This window comes from Pithys albifrons, chromosome 1 (assembly GCF_047495875.1).
Source record: "Pithys albifrons albifrons isolate INPA30051 chromosome 1, PitAlb_v1, whole genome shotgun sequence".
In the NCBI taxonomy this organism is placed as follows: Eukaryota; Metazoa; Chordata; class Aves; order Passeriformes; family Thamnophilidae; genus Pithys; species Pithys albifrons.
The window spans coordinates 20778937-20797750 of record NC_092458.1 but is presented as its reverse complement, the minus strand read 5'-3'; the positions used below and the strand labels follow the sequence as shown (position 1 = coordinate 20797750).

Genomic DNA, 18814 nt, shown 5'->3' with positions numbered 1-18814 from the left:
ATGTTTTCATTACTCACAGCCAGTTCAGCTGAATGTATATCACTGTTGAAAAGAACTACTTGTTTAATTTTTATTTTGATTTTGGCTCTTAATTTCATTCCTTTTTGTGTTTCAAAACACCAGTTCTATTCTTTGAAAGTAAATGTAATTTTTCTAAAAAGTTATTCTGGTTTAGTAAATTTAAACCACATGAAGAATGTTGAATTCTTTTATTATCTCTTATGAACTTATAAACCCTTCAGTGGTTTCTTCATTTTCGCTTCTTGTCTTGAAAGTATTAAAAGTCAATGCACAGTGATATTAATTTTAGTGCTATTAAAAAGTCCTTGAAATCTTACTGTGCAAAAAAGAAAAATATTGGATTTATCTCTGAATTTTTGTAGTCTGGGATTCCATATTTCACAGTCTTTGTCCTCCAGAGAAAAGTATAGCTTGTGTAATGTCAGTGGAGATCAATAATAAAAGGTGAGTGAAGATGAATTGGCTTCTGCCAAGATGTGCAATTAAGAGTCTCTAATTTTATTCTGTACAGAGAAGAAAAATATTTTCTGTAATTGAAAGGAAGATTTTGTGGTTTTCTCTGAGTGCTAATATTTTATTTATTCTTCACTTACATCACCATGATCATAATTCAATATCTGGGCATTAATTCTGTGCCAGTCTAAGATGAGTCTTTTCTGCATCTCAAAGCAAGTAATCCTATATTCATGGTCAGTTGTCCTCAGATCCTCTCTATAATGCCATCTATCATAAGTCCCAGCTCAAGAAAAGCTCAGCATCTTCCTTGTATTGGGCAGTAGGTGAAAACAAGAGGAGTAAACGATTGCCATAAATCATGACAATACACACCAGAAGAAGTTAGAATGGTAGCATAGCCCCAGGGATGAGCAGGCAGAGCTGGGAGCCAGACTCGACCAGAGAGCTCAGTAGTGAAAGCAGCCATCCACGAAGCAGGGCCCTGGGCTACAGAAGTCTGAATACCCCATCTGGGTTTTCTAGGCAACACCACACGTGCAGGAATGTTCTCAACAAAACTAAATGTGGCCTCGATTACCATCAGAGGTAGAGCAAGAACAATAGATCCTTGCTGTAGAGTACTAAGCTGGGAGGAGAGAGATTTCTTGTTCCCAAGACAGTTTTCTGCTAGCCCATGATTGTCTAATCTAAAATACAGAAACATATCTATATCACCTTACCAAGGCCTAAGTTTCAAATATAAAATCTGGATTTTTGCCTTAGGTATCTATATGAGCTGTTTTTGACAGTGAGAAGCTTTCTAGTCAAGCAGATAAAGAAAATAGTTAAGATAAATAATTGTGGGCTGGGAGCAAGAAGAGAGAAGTATATTCTTTGTTCTTGAGTCCAAGGCCTTTCAAGAGCAGTGTTATGTAGGAAATCAGATTAGATGAAGGATGATCAGAAAGTGTCTGCTGCCTCTAAAATAACCTTAAAACAGGTCAGTTTATGAGTTGGAGTTTAATGGAGCTGTTATATCTGTAAATGTAGCTGCTGTTTACTTCCCAGTAATATACAGAAAATAATTTAGTAGACTCTTGTAACAAGAAAGATGTTTTCTTCTTCAAAAGTTGCCTTTTCCTCCCTTTTGCCTTCTCTTCCCCTGAGAAATAAAGCATCCTATTGCAGCAAGCAGTGTTTGCATTCCTCTGGGGTACTTTGCCATACCCAGCTCTGCACCAAGTAACTGCAAATTGTTGTCAGGATGACAGAAATAGCTGTGCCTGCAACCAGCAAACTGGGAAATGAGTCACTGAATCGAGAGGAAAAGATGAGCCAAATGTCATGCCTGGGGATAATATTCTACTGTGCCCTGGTATGTATGTGTGTTGGAGAAGGGTTTACCCAGGCACAGGATAAGACTAGTCCTGTTCCCAAGAGAGTCTCTGACTCACCTCTATTCCATGCCTGGGAAGGAGCTATAGAAGAAGCTGACAGTTAAATGAGGGAAATGGGTTATGGCTGTGGATTACCCTGAAGATCACCTTTTCTGGTAATGGATGTGCTGTGAATTTTAGCAGGCTACATATCTCAGTGCTACAGTTGCTAATAGAAAAGATCAAGAAAATAGTCCTGGAAGGAGCTGCACTGACATAGATCTATTCAGGTTTTTCATCTTACAGGTCCAAAAGAATAGGACTGGAAACCATTGGAAAAGATGGTTTTAAATTTCTTCAAACGAGTTCCTATTGTCATAAATCCTGAAAGTTGTATCCAGTATTTTGTCACCAAGAACTGCAGGTGAACAGAAACATAGGAAATAGCAAAGGCCATGGAACTGAGTTATGCCTAAGAACCTACCATAGAAAACCATTAAGTTTTGTAGAGAGTTTGGGATCTCCTTGAAAAAAAGAATAGAAATGTCCTACAACCCAGATTTTTAAGTCTTTCTCTGGAAGAGGGGCTAATGACGCCTAGGGCTCATTATTAATCTAAATCACTTTTTAGATTGATTATTTTAGATGTGATATAAATGTAAATAAAGTTGCAACCTGCCTAATCAGTTACAATGTAGTTATCTTGTTGTTTCCATATATGGGTGATTGTGACTGAAAGTATGTCTTGCTGATGGGACAGAGCAAAAGAAGCAAAAGCTTTTTTCATTCTGGGGCTCCCAATCTTGAATATGTAGCTATTTTTGCATGTATAGAAGTCAATGCAATATATTTGAAAATGCTCACGGATGTTAAAAGTGGAATAGTTCTTATCAAGAGAATCTTTCACCATTTTATTAGTTCAGGAAGAAAATTGATTTCCCCTGGGTAATACTAAAACAGATAAAGCTGAAAATGTGACTGGAAGATGAACATCTCTCAAGTAAAAAATCTTCCAATATAAAATAAATCTGAGTTAAACAAAATTTGGCACAATGTACAGAGCAGCCAGGTCCAGTGAGATTAACACAAAGAGAATAATGGAAATAGTTTTCACTGTTCTTCAAATATGTAATAGCAAAATAATAATCACCTTTCTTGGAATTTGGAATAGATACCATGCAAAATAATGAAAGTAAGCATTTATATTGCTTGGTTCATTGCAGGCATTGTGTCCCTGATCTCCCTGGCCATCCTGTCCTATGAGCGCTACAGCACTCTCACCCTGTGCAACAAGCGCAGCGATGACTATTGAAAGGCTCTGCTGGCAGTTGGAGGTTCATGGATTTATTCCCTGGTCTGGACCGTGCCACCTCTGATCAGCTGGAGCAGTTATGGAGTAGAAGGTGCTGGTACAAGCTGTTCAGTACGCTGGTCCTCAGAGTCAGCTGAGTCCACATCCTACATCACCTGTCTCTTCATATTCTGCTTGCTTGTCCCTGTGATGGTCATGATGTACTGCTATGGTCGACTCCTTTATGCAGTTAAATAGGTAGGCAGCTCTGTGCCACCCATGGTCCAAACTCCTCTGGGGCATCTGTTGCACTTCTCTTTTATCAAATTTGGGAGTACTTATGATAGAGAACAAATCAACAAACCAAAATGAAATTGAAAAGACCATAGAAAGCCTCAAGGAGGAGGCATGGGGTCTTCACCACTCCTTTTAATTCTCCTGAAGTTTCAGTCAAAACAACCAGATAATGTCTATGTAAATACTAACTTTGTTGTTGTTAATACTGTGTTCTAGCATGTCCAGCATATCAGAGTGAAGGTTGCATTTGTAATGAAGCAAATGCACATGTTTACCTGTTTATAAATCTGTAGAAATACCTCTTCCTGGTTTTGGATTATGACATTTTAATTATTTCTGCCCTGAATATGTGGAAGATTAACTCTAAAGTAGTTCTGCTGTGATTTACAGAGTTGAACCAAGGATCAGCTTCTCCTTGTAATTCTAGGCCACATTTCAAAGCTTCCTTTTAACTAAAACCACCATTACTCCTCCTACTATTACAGTGGTTTAAGATGTACTGCAGATATTCCAAAATGAATGTTCCAAAAGACCATACCAGGGGTGTGATATTGTGAAGCTTGAATATATTTGGCACAGTAATGAAATGGCTTAATGATGAATAATGAGTGAAGAATGAATGTATAGGTGTTCTTTAAAAATCACTGCTCTAAAACATTCAGATGAATTAACTAAAGGTGTGAAATAGGAAAAAAAAAGGCAGTAAATCCCTGAATAGAGGTTCTCCTACAGAATTAAATTAAATGTACTTTGCTTTTGATTAGTCACAAGGAATAAATGTTGCTTGTTTCACGTGATTTGTCAAAACTTTAGGAACACTTAAAGCCCAAATGGGAAACCTTTTTCTGAGTGAGCCCTTTGGTGAGAGTCATATATTAGTGCTCCTCTTAATGCTTTGCAATATTAATATGGCAAAAATTTCCTTTGATTGCAAATCATTGAAGTGAAATTGCAGTTCCTATCGATCCCCGGACAGCAGTTTCCTTTGCCATCACTTTAAAGAAAGTGGCAGTATCTTGAAACATGTGGTACTAATAAAACATTTTGTCTCTTCTTTCCTTCAGCCCTTACTGCTCTTCCTGACAAGAGCAATCCTCCACAACATAAAAATACCTGCATAGATGAAGCTTTAGTAGCACCTACTTTATCCTCTAGTGCTAAATGAAGACTTGTGTTATTCTATTAGCGTTTGGATTTTTTGTTTTAAATTAAGTTGTATTAAAAGTAGCCATAATCTTACTGATTTTCCTGATTGGGTCTCAAGAAGTTGTGGGAAACATGCTGAGGGAACAAAGCATCATCCAAATGATATGTGCACCCTATAGCCATTTTTTGTTTAGACATGAAGACTGGGTAGGCTGGGTGGAAGATTAGATTTATTGATTAATCAACTGTTCAAAGGAAAAAAAAACGTAAGAGAAGGAATAGCATTTTCCACAATCCTCTTTCCTCCATCCTCCTCATGCCTTCCAAAACAATCAACAAGGCCCTGCAGTGTGGAGGTTAGAAAATGTGGAGAAATTTTGTAAAGGGTGGAAGGGAAAGAGAATCAAACCCAATCTTGTGTAACCTGTTGGAGGGACAAGCCTTAGGGAACTAATACTTGCTAAATGCAGTGTGGATCAAACCGTATCTCCTCTTTAAAGTTGTTAGGATGAAGGGTCATAAGAGCTGCCTGAGTTTTTGAGAAGTCTTGAATATCTAAACCCTAAATTTTTACACAAAATGTCTTAGGCTTTCCTGATGATTGTCAGAGATTTCCTTGATAAGTTATATTTCATCAAAAAGATTCTCAATCAGAAAACTCATCAGTCCTCAGCATTTTATGATGTACTGGAAATGTTTCCAGTACCATAATCCTGCAATCTTGCATTTCATAAATTTCCTGTGACATACATATATATGAATTTCCAAACATATGACACAGTCACTGAAATATAGACTTTTTCCCCTTTGGTCTGAGGCCTTCTAACTATTCTGCAATAAATGGGATAGTTTATGAAATGCTTAAGTATGTCATGTTTCAAAATAGAGGAAGAGATTACAATTGTGCAAAAAAAGAAAAAAAAAAAAGGAGTTATTACATAAAAGTGTGAAGAGTAGGTAGAAAAATAAAAAAATGTTAAGAGAGGTTGCGACATATATAGTAATGCTGTAGCTTTCTGGAGTGGGCAAAAGCATAATTATCTTGTAATTTTCTGGCCTCATAGATATAAGTTGTCCTATGACACTGGTGGTTTGTATTAGAAGTAATGTAGCAGCATTGCAAACATAATATGTGTACTGTCCCAACTTCAGCTCCTTGGTAATTTTTTGAAATATGTTTCATAATTTTGCCAGAAGTTTTTATGTTAGAGCGTTGTAGCATTAATGGTATTGCACCCTGAAATAAGAGTGCAGGAGTTATGCCATTAGTAATGTACAATGTAAATGACTTGAGGCAGAAGGACGCCTTAATAGATTTGGGATAGTTAATGCAAGAATTGGCATGGTGCCTGCATTTTCTCTTTCGAGCAACAGTGATTATAGGTCTGCTTTTCTCTTCTTCTTCTCTATATTTAATTAGGTGGTGTTCTGTCACTTGAGGTATTAATAGATCCCATGAACTCATCTGCAATCTTTGTAATGGTAAAAAGCTCAAGGATTTCAGTAGTAGAGTGTTTATGAAAGATCATCTTTTCAAGGAATTACAAGTCAATAGCATTTGTATGAATAATGTTAACAGTGAAAGCCCTTAAACAGCATTACAATACAACTGCATTATTATCTCAGAGCTCTTGCCATTTATCAAGCTCAAAGACCCTTAGTAATTACTCACATTATTTTCCTTAAAGGTATGGGGTTTTTTCCCAGGCTGGCTTTGTCTAGATGATTGAGTTTGATCAACAGTGCCAAGTGTTCTCCCTGACAAAATATTATTCACATATATTTTATTCATGCACACTCTACAACAAAAGGGAAGGAAACTGAGGATGTTTTATTTTTCCTTGTGCAATTAAATTATTTTTTTTCAGTTTTTGGCTTATGGTGCTTCTCTGTGACTCATTGCATTCCCTCTGGAAAAATGTTCTTGGTGACGTTACTGTCAGTTGTTTATAGTTTGAAAAGTGGGCTCCCAAGTGTGGAGTTACAGAGACTAACATTGTGATCACTGCAGTACAAAAGACACAATGTGATTAAAATCCTCCACTGAGGGGCCCAGAGAATTCCTGTGAACCATCCTAATGAAAATTAGTTAAACCTTCTAAAAGAGATCTATTCACTCTCTAGTATCTTCCACTTACATGCAGAAATCCTGCCCAAGGACAAGAAGAGTCCCAGAAGATTGTTTCAAGAAAAATTTTCAGCTTGGTTTTATGGAGACTCTCATATCATTGCCAGTCTTCTTTCATTGAAATATGTGCCTGGACAGAGCTCAGCAGCTCTTTACAGAATGTAGCTAGAACATGGAAAACAACAGAAAGGATGGTACCCCGAGCAGGAAGATTTAAACATGTAGTGTTAATACACATCTGACCATACAATTCTTCCTCAGTGCAACAGACTGTGTGATAATGTGGGCAAGGGGCCAGTGGTCACACTCCCTCATGGGGTTCTGGAGTAGATGGACTTGCAAAATGTCCTGATAGTCCTACAGTGTTCATGGAGTTGTTTGGGTGTTTTAGTGCCTTTTTTTTTTTCTTTTAAGCTTGAGTATAGTGAGGAAAAAGTAGTGCTGAAAAAATCTATTATGTCCTTTCATTTCATTACTCCAGTTCTACTTTGACTCTGTTTTTGACAAAAACAAACAAAACAAAAACAAACAAACCAAACCAAAACACATATATTATACTCAGGGAAAATTTTAAGACTAGCCAGTGCGTCTTTTCGTCTATCGTGTGGTACTAATGCTTAATTCCTCATAATCTGCTAGTTTTATCTAGTCACCAAAATATGAGCCCAGATAGTCAAATTACCTATTTGTCTTTACAACAACTTTTTTGTTTTTTCTTTTGAAAAGTGTCACATGATTTCTGGCTTCCAAATGTCATAGGAGAACCAGATAACCTTTTTTTTTTTTAACCAATCCCCAGACCAAGTCTTGTTAACTTGGGGGGGAATGGAGACAGTGAAGGTTATGCAGTGAAGAGCTCTCTGGTCTTCTTTCTTACTTCTCTTCCAAACTTCAACTTCAAAGTACCAAATTTAGTTGAGGGAGAGTGCTTTTGTCTCTTATTTAAGAAGTAATGCCCCAGAGTGAAATTATGATTTGATTATAAACCCAAAGAAGCTAATTTTTACTTCTGTATTATGAGATTTTGACTCCAAGTTATTTTTTTACGGTTTGGATATAAACAACAGTGGTGGTTTTGAAAAGTCCTGTGCCCACAATGGAAGTCTGAGAAGAAAAGGAAAGAAAATGTGTAAATTTTTAACTTCTGATTTGTTAATCCTTTTTTATGTCTGGAGTATTTGTAAAGCTAAAAAATATCTGTAAAAGCAATTATTACATTATTGTTCATTCAAGTATTCAGGGAAGGACAATAAAATAGAAGGATTGCTCCTGTGCATGTTTCCAAGTTTTCCATCTCATTTGAAAATGAATGGAGAAAGAGAGAATGCTCCATGATTTAATCTGAAGTCTTCTTCACATAACAGAAAGAGTAAGATGGAAATGTAATTATTGTTCCACCATTCCTTGATATGCTTCATATGTCTATTTAAAGAGAAATTCAATTTTCTGAAACTTTGTCTTGGATGGCACTGAAGGTAGGATTTACGTTGAGGAAACTGATAAAGCAATTATTCACCATTAAATTTTAGTGTCTAAAAAGCCTGAAATAAAATTAGATTTATAGTCATAGCCCTTCATTTAGAAGCAAAGTTCAGAATTTTGCTAGTTATTTAATTAATCAAGTCCTAGGAAATGTAACTCAGGTGAACATGATGTAGACCTGGTTGTAAGGCTCCTGTAGATCATCCTTTTCGAAGTGTTTAAGTATGTTTGGGTTTCAATTGAATTTCAAGTATCCTTAACCCTAATCTCATCTAAGCTCAGAGAGCTGTACTCATCCAACAACAATATCTCATTATTTTTTACCATACGTTTGTAAATTTTACTTCTTCCCTTTGGATCTTCATGTATTCTTTCTCTCCTATCTTCTGGTGGTATAAAGAAAGAATGATAAATAGCTTTCCCTTTCATTTTTAAACCTTGTCATAAATACATAATAATTACATCTCATTCAAAGGAAAAAGAGATTCAGTTTAGAAATGAATTAATAAATGTTTTCTGTCACATCATCATGAAGATATGGGAACTTAATTAAAATAGAAGTCTCACATTAGGCTGAGAGAATTGGAATAAACATAGCAAAATGTAGTGAAAGGGGTCTGCTGGAGTATCAAATGCTATAAGGTTAATATAGCCTATAGCCAGGATCATAAAAAAATCATAAAAAATTACTTTCAAATTCTCTATACAGCTTGCAACAGACACATAGCAATCAATATTCAACATCTTACTGGACAGTTGTTTGACCTGTGCCAAATTCTTCATGTACAAACCACTACACAGCTAGAACACAAAATAGCAAGAGGCTATTTTTTTGATTCTGTGATAACAAGCACTCAAGAAATGCCTTTTTATTGTTAGATATTTCCTTTAAGAATTGACTTTGAATGATGAGAGCAGTTTACGTTTCTGTATAATACTATTTTTTTCTGATATTCTGGATTGTTTCTTCAGTAGAATATCTGACTTCTTTTTGTTGTTTCAAAGCAGAGGAGCACTGAAATACATTGGACTGCATATAGCATGTATCATTGATCAGTTCTTTGAAGATCTGATTATTTTCAAGTCTTCTTGGCTTCTAACGTGATCAGATTTATCAGAATTCTGTAGATGAGGTGATATTTGGAACAGCTATTTTGGAAATTATTAATAAAAGGCTGTGGAATACTTGGAGAAAAAAACCACAAAAAATCATGCCTCACTATTTCTCAACAAGTTAATTAATTCTGTTGAATACATAATTTATTTAGAATCAGGTTGCAGTCTGTAGATTGTACTGCATACATAAAAAAGTCTTAGCATATCAACTCTTTCTATTTAAAAATTTGCTGATAATTTCTGTAACCACTTTCTAATTTCACAGTCCATGGGTCCCATTGCTTCCCTTTTCTCCCTTACTCTGACAACATTCTTTGCCTAGATGGATCTTCTCCTTTCTTCTTTCAGTAAAGTGATTTCCATAATTTTTTCCTTTGATGTTTTGGAAATATTATGAACATACATGAATTTTCCAGTTATTTGTAAAGCTGATACTACTATTGTTATTGTACAGAAGGAAGGCACATGACATTGACAAGTTAACTTTTAGAATTCAAAGCATTTTAAGTATCTGTCTAGCTCAATTTTTTGCCTCTATATTCTCTCTGTACTCAGAGAAAGAAAATTATACCCAAGGAGTTTTTTCTCAAAACTGAAAGCTTTTGAGAGCTGCTAACACGAGTCCCACTAAAAGAAGTAAACTTTGTTATAACAAAAAAAGGAATACTTTGGCCTTGAAAAGAGGATACAGTGTATCAATTTTTTTTCCAATAGTACCTATTTTAATTATTTCCAAAAGAATGGTAAGATAGTTAAATTATTGTGTGTCTTAGTTTGAGGGGAAAAAACCAATATGTTTGCCAAAAAACAGAGAAGAGGATTCCTCCACAATAATCGCATCACTCTTTATTAAATTTAAGAAAAAGTAACTTTAATTAGAAAATAGACATAAGAAGGATAACTGTCCTTAACTACTATATATCTACATATATATGTAGATATAGATATAACTGTAAACAGACCAGAGCAAACTATTCCCCTAGCACTAAAGTAAAAACAAAAGAGAACAACCCCCAAATGGTAGATTCCTCCTGGAGCAGTTATATTTATAAACAGTGTCAGTGTCCCACCTTGGCTGGCTGCGAGGTGAATTCTCAGTCTTTTCCCAGCGAGGCAGAGACAATGAGTGGACACTCAGTGGACTCTCTCTCTTTCTCCTTGTCCTTTGTTCCAAATTAAGAAGGAAATGCTGGGAATGGAGGGGTGGTGATAATTCCCAAGAATCTCCTTGCAGTCTCAGTCGGTCCCCAGGAAGAGAAAAAAGAAAGTCTGCAGTGTGTCTCTCCTCTCTCTCTCTCTGTAGTTCAGGGTGCCCAGAGATGGAGGGTGAAAGCAAAGAGCAGAGCAAGAAAAGGAGGTCTCACCAACAAGCAGTGGCTCTTTTTCTGCAGCTGCCCAAAGAAACCCTACCCCCCCCCTCCCACCCCCCCAAAAAAAAAAAAAACAAAACAGGTCAAGCCAGCACAGAGGGAAAAAGAAAGAAAAAGCTCTTCCCCCCCAGATGCTGGAGTTCTGATCTCTCACCTCAATCCCATCATTCAGCTTGAATCTGAAAGTCATCAACCCTCTTTTGTCCTCAGTCCTGGCACTCCAAGTCTAAACCTTTTGTGTTGGTATGGTGAGAAAAATTCTCTGAGGGCTCCTCCCAACATCACCTTCCTGTGTTTGAACCTTTAACATTGTGCCACTATGTTATTGGTATTTAATGCCATGTCATAATATAAAGTACAAACATAGCATAACTTTTGAAACAAAATCTGTAACATTTTGACACTGATTTTTGGCATTCATAGTTTTATGACCAGCAATTTGCAGATGTCATAATTTCATGTTTCAGACAGTTCTGTCCTTGCATTTCTGTACAAAGACATTACAGTGAAGCAGATGATTATTACTGTTGGCTGGGTTTTTTTGTTTGTTTTTTTTTAATTAATTTTATTTTTTTGAGAAACCTGCTTGAATAAAAAGCTGCTTTCATTAGCTAGGAGGAAGATTTACTAGTGATAACATATTCTTGTAGTAGTCTTTCATAATGATTAGAGTTTGCCCAGGGGTGAAATGATTGCTATGTAGCTATCAAGAAGACAGTATAAATATAGCATTGACTTTGGGGGTTCATTGCTCTCAACTGTAAAAAGATTTCAGTTTTGTGCACTACATTTATACCAGTTTTTGTTAAAGGTGTCTGTCCCAAGGGAATAAAATTCAGTATTTTCTGTAACAGTGGAGAAAAAGGTCAAATCCTGAGAAATAAAGGAGATAGCTAACATTTCTTTTTTAGTATATAGCTACAAGACTTGTAAGCTCACCATCTCAGCTTTTAAGGGAGTAAAGTGAGTCAATCCATAACAAAATACCATTCAAAGTGTTTAGAGACTTCAGCGGCTGTGCTTGCATAGACACATGTCTAACTCACGAGTGACAGGCATGTTCACTCAGGATTGTTCTCAGTATTTCTGACTAAAAAGTGCTGACTGACTGTTGAAGCACATACCATCGGGTTAGTCTTCATTTTTTGAGGTCTGATTATGCTGCAAGGGAAACAGGCATGAGAAAAGATTATGATCTTGTTTCCCCTGTGATTGCAGAAGTGGAAATCATTACTTAATTGTCTGTATATGGCAGAGAAACAGTGATACGACTTTGGTGTAAATCAAGTATGTACAAATTCACGTAAATCAAGTTTGTGGCTGGTCAGAAAACAGGAATTCATTCAGTTAGCCACTTTTCATTCTTTAGATAAACTAGTGAGGAAATAAACCTGTCATAATGTTTAATAACAATCTAATAGAAATTTAAGATCTTATGCATTAATCTCTGGAAGCTTTATGTCCATAAAATGTAAGCTGTGGTTTCATGAGTCTTTCAGTTTACCACAAGTAGTGTACATTGATACCAAGCACTCGTGACATCTCAGTTCAGAGTATGAGTCAGTAAAGGGTTTTCCTGATAGGAAAAAGCATAAGGTTTTTTCCCCCCTACCAGTTATAAAACTGGAAAGGTTAAATGTACAGAAGGGTGTTTTGCAGAGTAAAGGATGTGTTTTTGTGTACTTACATTTCAGCATGGAGAACTGAGCCACACTTACTTCCTTTTCTGTGGTTTAACTCCACTTCAGGGACCAACTTGTGACCTCAGGCGAAATCCCTGGCAGAAGACTTGCAGAAAAATTAATTGTCCTACATGTAGCAGCACTGTGGCATCGTACTCCAGAGAAACACTTCTGAGGGTGTATCTGCAAAGGGACGCTGTTGTGCAGCAAAAAAAAAAAAGGACAAATGTGCAATGCCCAAGGTTTCCTTCCCTGATGGCCACCATGTACTTGGTATCACATTGTGTGAGAGCTCATAGGTCAGACTTCAGCCAGGGTTGTCCAGGTGGGAAGTCAAACCAGACAGCCATAGTTTGCTGCACATAAAGTTTAATATATTTAGCAAAGCCTTCAGTCACAATCATAGGATCGTAGAAGGGTTTGGGTTGAAAGAGACATTAAAGACCACCTAGTTTCAACACCCCTGCCAGTGACAGGGACAATTCCAGAGATGTGGCATCCACAGGTTCTCTGGACAACCTGTTCCAGAGCCCCACCACCTTCACAGTAAAGAATTTCTTCCTAATATCCAGTCTAAACCTGGCATCTTTCAGTTTGAAGCCATTCCCTTTGTCCTATCACTACATGTCCTCGTAAAGTGTCCTTCTCCAGCTTTCCTGTAGGTACCTTTGGTTACTGGAAGGTGCTATAACGTCTCCCTTGAGCCAAAATGTAGTTCTGCTTTTTTCCTGGTGGGGCAAAGAGGATGTTTGGTTTGACTTTTTCAATCCTTTTTCCATCTCATTGTTAGTCCTGTGTGACTTGTAACTCCAAGGTCTGGCCACAAACATTTGTAATATCGACTTCTATTCATTGGTTCCTTGATTTAGCCTCACTTCCTCAGCTGAAAATTCTGAAAGTTCAAGATACAGTATAGGTTGGCAGTAACAGAGGGAAATAATTTTACTTGAAAAGTTATCATGTAGTGAAGAACAATGGCATGATAAATCCACGTGCTTCAGAGATATGACTGTAACTCATTTCAGTGGGCTTTGAAAGTAAAGTGAGGGCCACAGACACAAGTGAAAAATTATGACAGAAATAGGGCCAATAATATTTTAAACACAAAATTATGTTTCAGGCAGCTTTTTGTTAATTTTAGTCAATAAAAATTGATGGCCAATACTGAGTGCCTTTAATTACTAGCCTTGATAGAATATAATCCTACACCATTCAATACGCAGTGTCAGTCAAATTAAACACTGGGGAATCAGCTGGCTGAATATTAATCCATTGTTTCTTTGTTTGTTTTAAAGGCATGACAGGGGAATAAGGTGGGAAGGTAAGGCTGGAGCAGGAGAAAGGGAGATGTCTGTGGTCATGGCCACTGCCTTGACTACAGCAGAGAATTGGAGTAGTTTTGGGGGGCCAGGCACTGCACCTGGGCAGGTATGGGGAAAACACACTGCACCCTGACCGAGAGCAGATTCCAGCAAAATGAGACTGGCCCTAGTGAAGTATGTAGAGCAGAGGCTTCAGAAGCTTTTTAAAATTAAGTACTATCATATGGCTCTTCAAAACATCTGCTCCTGCCGGAAGAAAAAATGATACTGTTCAGGCACTTCCCATTTTGCACCTGACACTTGTTTTACAGGGAGCCTTCTTTGTTGAAGGAGTGCTTGTCCAGACCTTACCAGGAGAAATGATAACTGTCTATCACACCACATAGAGAGTTTTACATTTCTTCTTATTTGACAAATGTTACATTTGAATTTCACTTCACTAGATGAACTCTCCAGTTGCTTAGTTATAGAGCCTTGCGATTTAAAATGCTCAGGAATTCTTATGCAGTATATCAGTATCCCTCTGGAGAAGTAAAGGATGGAAAAGAAAAAGATAAGGTCTTAAATAGCCAATGTTTCCTTGGGAGAAAAGTGTATTAGATGTATTACTCTAATTCTCAGGTAATTTTTAAGAAGATGAAGCTTAATCCATTGACTCTCCAACTTTTTTATTTCATACAATTTTCAGTGTAGTTTAAACACTGTCCCCTTTGTGGTCTTAATTTATTCTTCCTTTGTTATTTCAAGATATGCAACTAAAACTAATGAACATTCACTCTTAATTTATAATATTGAGGGGCCTGAGACTTCACTTTCCTCTTCATTAAGCATCTTTTTCCCCCCTCCATGGTTCTTTTTTTAAAATGTCTGCACCATATGAATCTTTAAACAACGAACAACCATCTCTGGCTTGAGGTGGAGTCACCTGGGCTTACAATGCATGGGTGAGTACTTGACTCTTAGTAGTACAACTGACATCAGCTAAGCAGCTAATTAATCACAGATGACTGTGTGCTAGGGTTGCCTTAGGGTATATTACAGACATGCTGTACTTAACAGTGGTAATCTGAATTAAATTGGAAGATCTGTAAACTAAACAGCTTCTCAAGTAATAAAAAGCATGTAAGGTGTTTATTAAGGGGATCTCAGTAATATTGGACTGGTTTGGTTTCTAGTCACCTGCTAGGTAGAAAAGGGACAACACTGTAGTGTTTCAGAAGGCTGTAATATCAGTTACTTTTGATAACATAACACTCCACTTGAAACTGTAAAAGTAAACGTGTAAAAATAGCTGAGATTTTGCTACCTATATCTGACCTATTAGAGATTAAATATAAAAATATTTGAATAAAACCAACCTGCACAGAAGCAGAAAGGACAAAATTAATAAATATTCTGAGCATAAAATTGGAAAACATATTGAGCAAAGAGTCCTGTAAAGAATAGAGCTTTCCCTGCCTGGCAAACACTGAAGTATATGCTTTTTTTATTCCTATTGGCAGTCCCATAGAACATACTTAAAGGCTGGTTATACACCTGTAAAACACTGCATACAAACCATTACCTTGCACAGAAAATAGAATGAGTATTACCACTAGTTACTGACTGTATCTACCCCTGGTTAAACACCAGCAGTATTCTGCTCTAATGCCTTCAACATGGAGCTGGGCATTTAAAAACACCTGTCTCTGGGAAAGTTCACTCAACTATATTCACCTATTTTCTCTATTGTTATGGCTTGAAAGAGCTCACTAAAAGTCTTTGAGGGCCTTACTTGATACTTTTCTCTCTCTCATTTCCGCAGCAGCTTAAGGATATTAGTTGTCTATATGTCAGATGGAAAGAACTGACTCTCATATTGCTCCAATGTGGCCTTTCTGCATTGATCTTTAAGTTTTTTGTGAAGGAAATTTTCAACTGTTGATGGCAGTCTGGCCTTGGCCTTTTATTAATTGCATGCTACCCCTGGGAGTAATTTCTTTTTGTATGTTTTCTTTCACTATTCAGTAGTGAAAAAGCTCTTCTGCCCTGCTCATGCCTCCATGCTCCAGGATGGTCAAGGCTCAGTAGTTGCTTAGTCATGTCAGCCTGACACATTTTGGATTTTCTCAATATAAAATTAAATGGGTTTACTTTGGGCTCCATTGCTTGCTGAGTAAGTTCAGGATGTTAATTCAGTCTAAATGTCAAGTGAAATGAAATGGGATTCCAGCCTGCTGAATCATCTTGTTAACTCAGTCTTCTTTTTACTTTGACCTTTCCTTAGGGAGGTACAGGTATTGCTATATTAGTTTCAGTCTTTCCAGAAGAATGGTGGAATTTTATAAAAGTACATCAACTTTTTCTCTCTGAAGTTATAAATTCACACTGAACAGGCTTCATACTGGTTCTAACTATATCCATCCCTACTTATTGCACAGTGAAGAATACTTGTGTCACAAAACTCCAAAATGGAAGCGTTGCTCAAAAGTGACCAGAATTTCTAATATCTATATTTAGCAAAAACTGACTTGAAGGGGGCTGGGCTTGTTAGTGAATCATTGATACAATAGTTTGTATCTTGATAGTAATTGTCCCAGACATATGTTGGCCCTGTTGGAATTGGAAGGAATCCTAGAGAATTATTTAAAATACCTGTGTTGTTTTTTCCTGGCTATAAGTGTAAAAAAACCCCATATCTAAAGCAAAACTATTATGTAAAAGAATATTATTCTAGTATTGCCTAAGAGTGTGAAAAAAACTTTTTGAGGCAATATTATCTGGGTAGGTAGAGAACAGCTCTTTACTAAAAAGCTTTTCAGATTTACAAAGTTTATACAGGCGTACCAGTATAGGGATCCTTACTAAATTATAACACTACTTATTTATCATAATTAAAGATTACCTCCAACCCAGGAACTGTCCACCCTCAAACCATTTTGGTTCTACCCTGAGAACTTCCTCCAGATCTGCACCTTGGCTTTCTTCCTTGGAGTTGTCAGGGATCTCAAGACCCTTTACTTCTTCACTTTCATCATCCTCATGCCACTTTTCTCTTCTTGGAGGTCCTCCAAGGTTCCTGGGTCTTCTATCTTGTTTTGGCTAAAATGATATCTTATTACTCTAGTCCCAGTACAGGGGTCTCAAACATGATGTTCTGGCAGCTATCTTGCTCTTAACACAGAAATTAAGAAATGAAGCACAGAGGTAGCAACTGCTAATTGCTAAATGTAAGAAACTTATACAGCTATATAAAAATCTAAAATATGTAAATATATAAAAATATATACATATATGCAAATAAATAAAGTCCTAAGGCATCGCTAGTGTCAACCTCATCCTGGTAAAATAAAGGACATATACAATTGAAGACTGTCAGAGATACAGAAGTTCAAGGAGACATTAAACAGTGAGAAAAACATCCTTAGAAACCAGCATTCAAACATTGCCATCTTTCAACTATAATACTACATTTCAGATACTCAAACTGATATCCCAGATTCCAAGATTATAATATGATCCAAGCTGGAAAGCATCCTGGCCCTTATGCAGTACCATTGAGTTCCCTTGAGTAAATAGACTGTGTTTCAGGAGCATCAGCTCTGAATTTCCATATACTACCTCCATAAGTGGGCAAGTGCTGACTGTATCACATCAAGTCCTTCTTGTCCCCTTCCCTTTTCCTTTCCTTATCCTTTCCCTCTCCTTTCCCTCTATTTTTTCTATCTCTTCCACCCCCTTCTGTCCTTTTCTCTCCTTCTCATTCCTATTAGTCTCAGTCAACAAGAAGCTTGCTCATAACTATTGTTTTCATCTAAATTAAACCACACATTAAAGTATAGCTACTTGATCATGTTTGCTGACTGAACCATTGTAATGGCACTGTATCTTTAACTCCTGTATTAAATTGTTCAGACTGGTCCTGAACAAAACCTGAAGCTGTATGAACTGATGCCTTCTTGGACACAGTCAGCGGTCTCACTGGCAGAAGACCAGTTTGCCATCTGCTAAACTGCCACTTTACTCTTACAGGATTTTAACCAGCTGTAATATTAAAATATTAAAATACACTAACCAACAGCCATCAACTAGTTTTAGTTCATATAAGTCTGTTACTGCACCTTTATGTCTGTCCCCTTGTACTATGTCAGAGTACATAGCAAGTAGCTCAAATGAACCATTACAGAGTGATCTCCATTTTTCTCCTTGGATACAAAATTTGGAATCTGTATTGGTTGGTTCCAGTTGCCATCAGTCCTGTGTTATTCTTTGTGTTTTCATATAACCCACAAAGCTGTGCTACCTTCAGAAATAATTTATAAAATTGTATGTTTTGTGCAGCAGCAGATTGACAACAATATTGCAATATGCCTGCTATGGTACTCACTTTCCATAAACTAGAAACAGATTTGAGGGAAAGCCAATATTATTTAGAAGCAAAGTTCCAATGACAGCTATCTTGTACCCTAGTCATCTTCTAAAATGTTACTTTGTTCTTTGTCTTTTTGAAATTGTTTCTTTGCCATAATAGTGTTCATTTACAGGCTTAGCGCTGTCATGATTCAAAAGAATGAGTAGTATCAAAGCAAGACTAACCATATGATGGCATTTTTTACTATTTTTTTCCAACGAGGGTATGTCTATCAGGAACCTGTGTTTTACTTCACAGATGATTACAGTTCACATATTAATCTGAAAAGGAGCTTGCCAACTAACCAGTTTCTGCAAAGTTGCACATTTTACTTTTAATCTGTTTCTCTTCCATATCAACACCATAATTCAGCATCAGTATACTTTACAATTGTTCATCAGCACTCTCTCTGCAGAGAAATGACAAGGATTTATCTAAGTGTGGTGAAGTTAACAGAGCTCATCAGTATTGTTAGTAGAAATACCAGGATGACTCCAGCTGGACTATTAGAGTTATAAAACTGCCACTTCTTCCCTAAGTGATGCTGGTGTCTGTATGAAAACCACTGACTTGCCTTTAAGCAAGCTTATTTTGCAATCTACAGGATTTAACAGGCAGATCCAAGCCCATCTATTAGGCTTATTTAAATATAAATAGCTCCATGTCAAAGGTATACCCACATGTCCTTAATGATGCCTTGCTTTATGTCGGTAGAAATTTTCAGAGAAGTGGAAGGGGATCCCTCAGTAAAGTGTAGG

At 36.9% G+C, this 18814-nt stretch overlaps 1 protein-coding gene across 1 annotated transcript in view; it reads left to right on the top strand.

The window, feature by feature from the left end:
• Positions 1 to 18814, top strand: part of LOC139681999 (pinopsin-like) — a 72304-nt gene that overhangs the window by 18541 nt on the left and 34949 nt on the right. Inside the window, 1 exon segment of the mRNA XM_071575928.1 lies at positions 3056 to 3381. Coding sequence (XP_071432029.1) covers positions 3056 to 3381 — 326 coding nt within the window.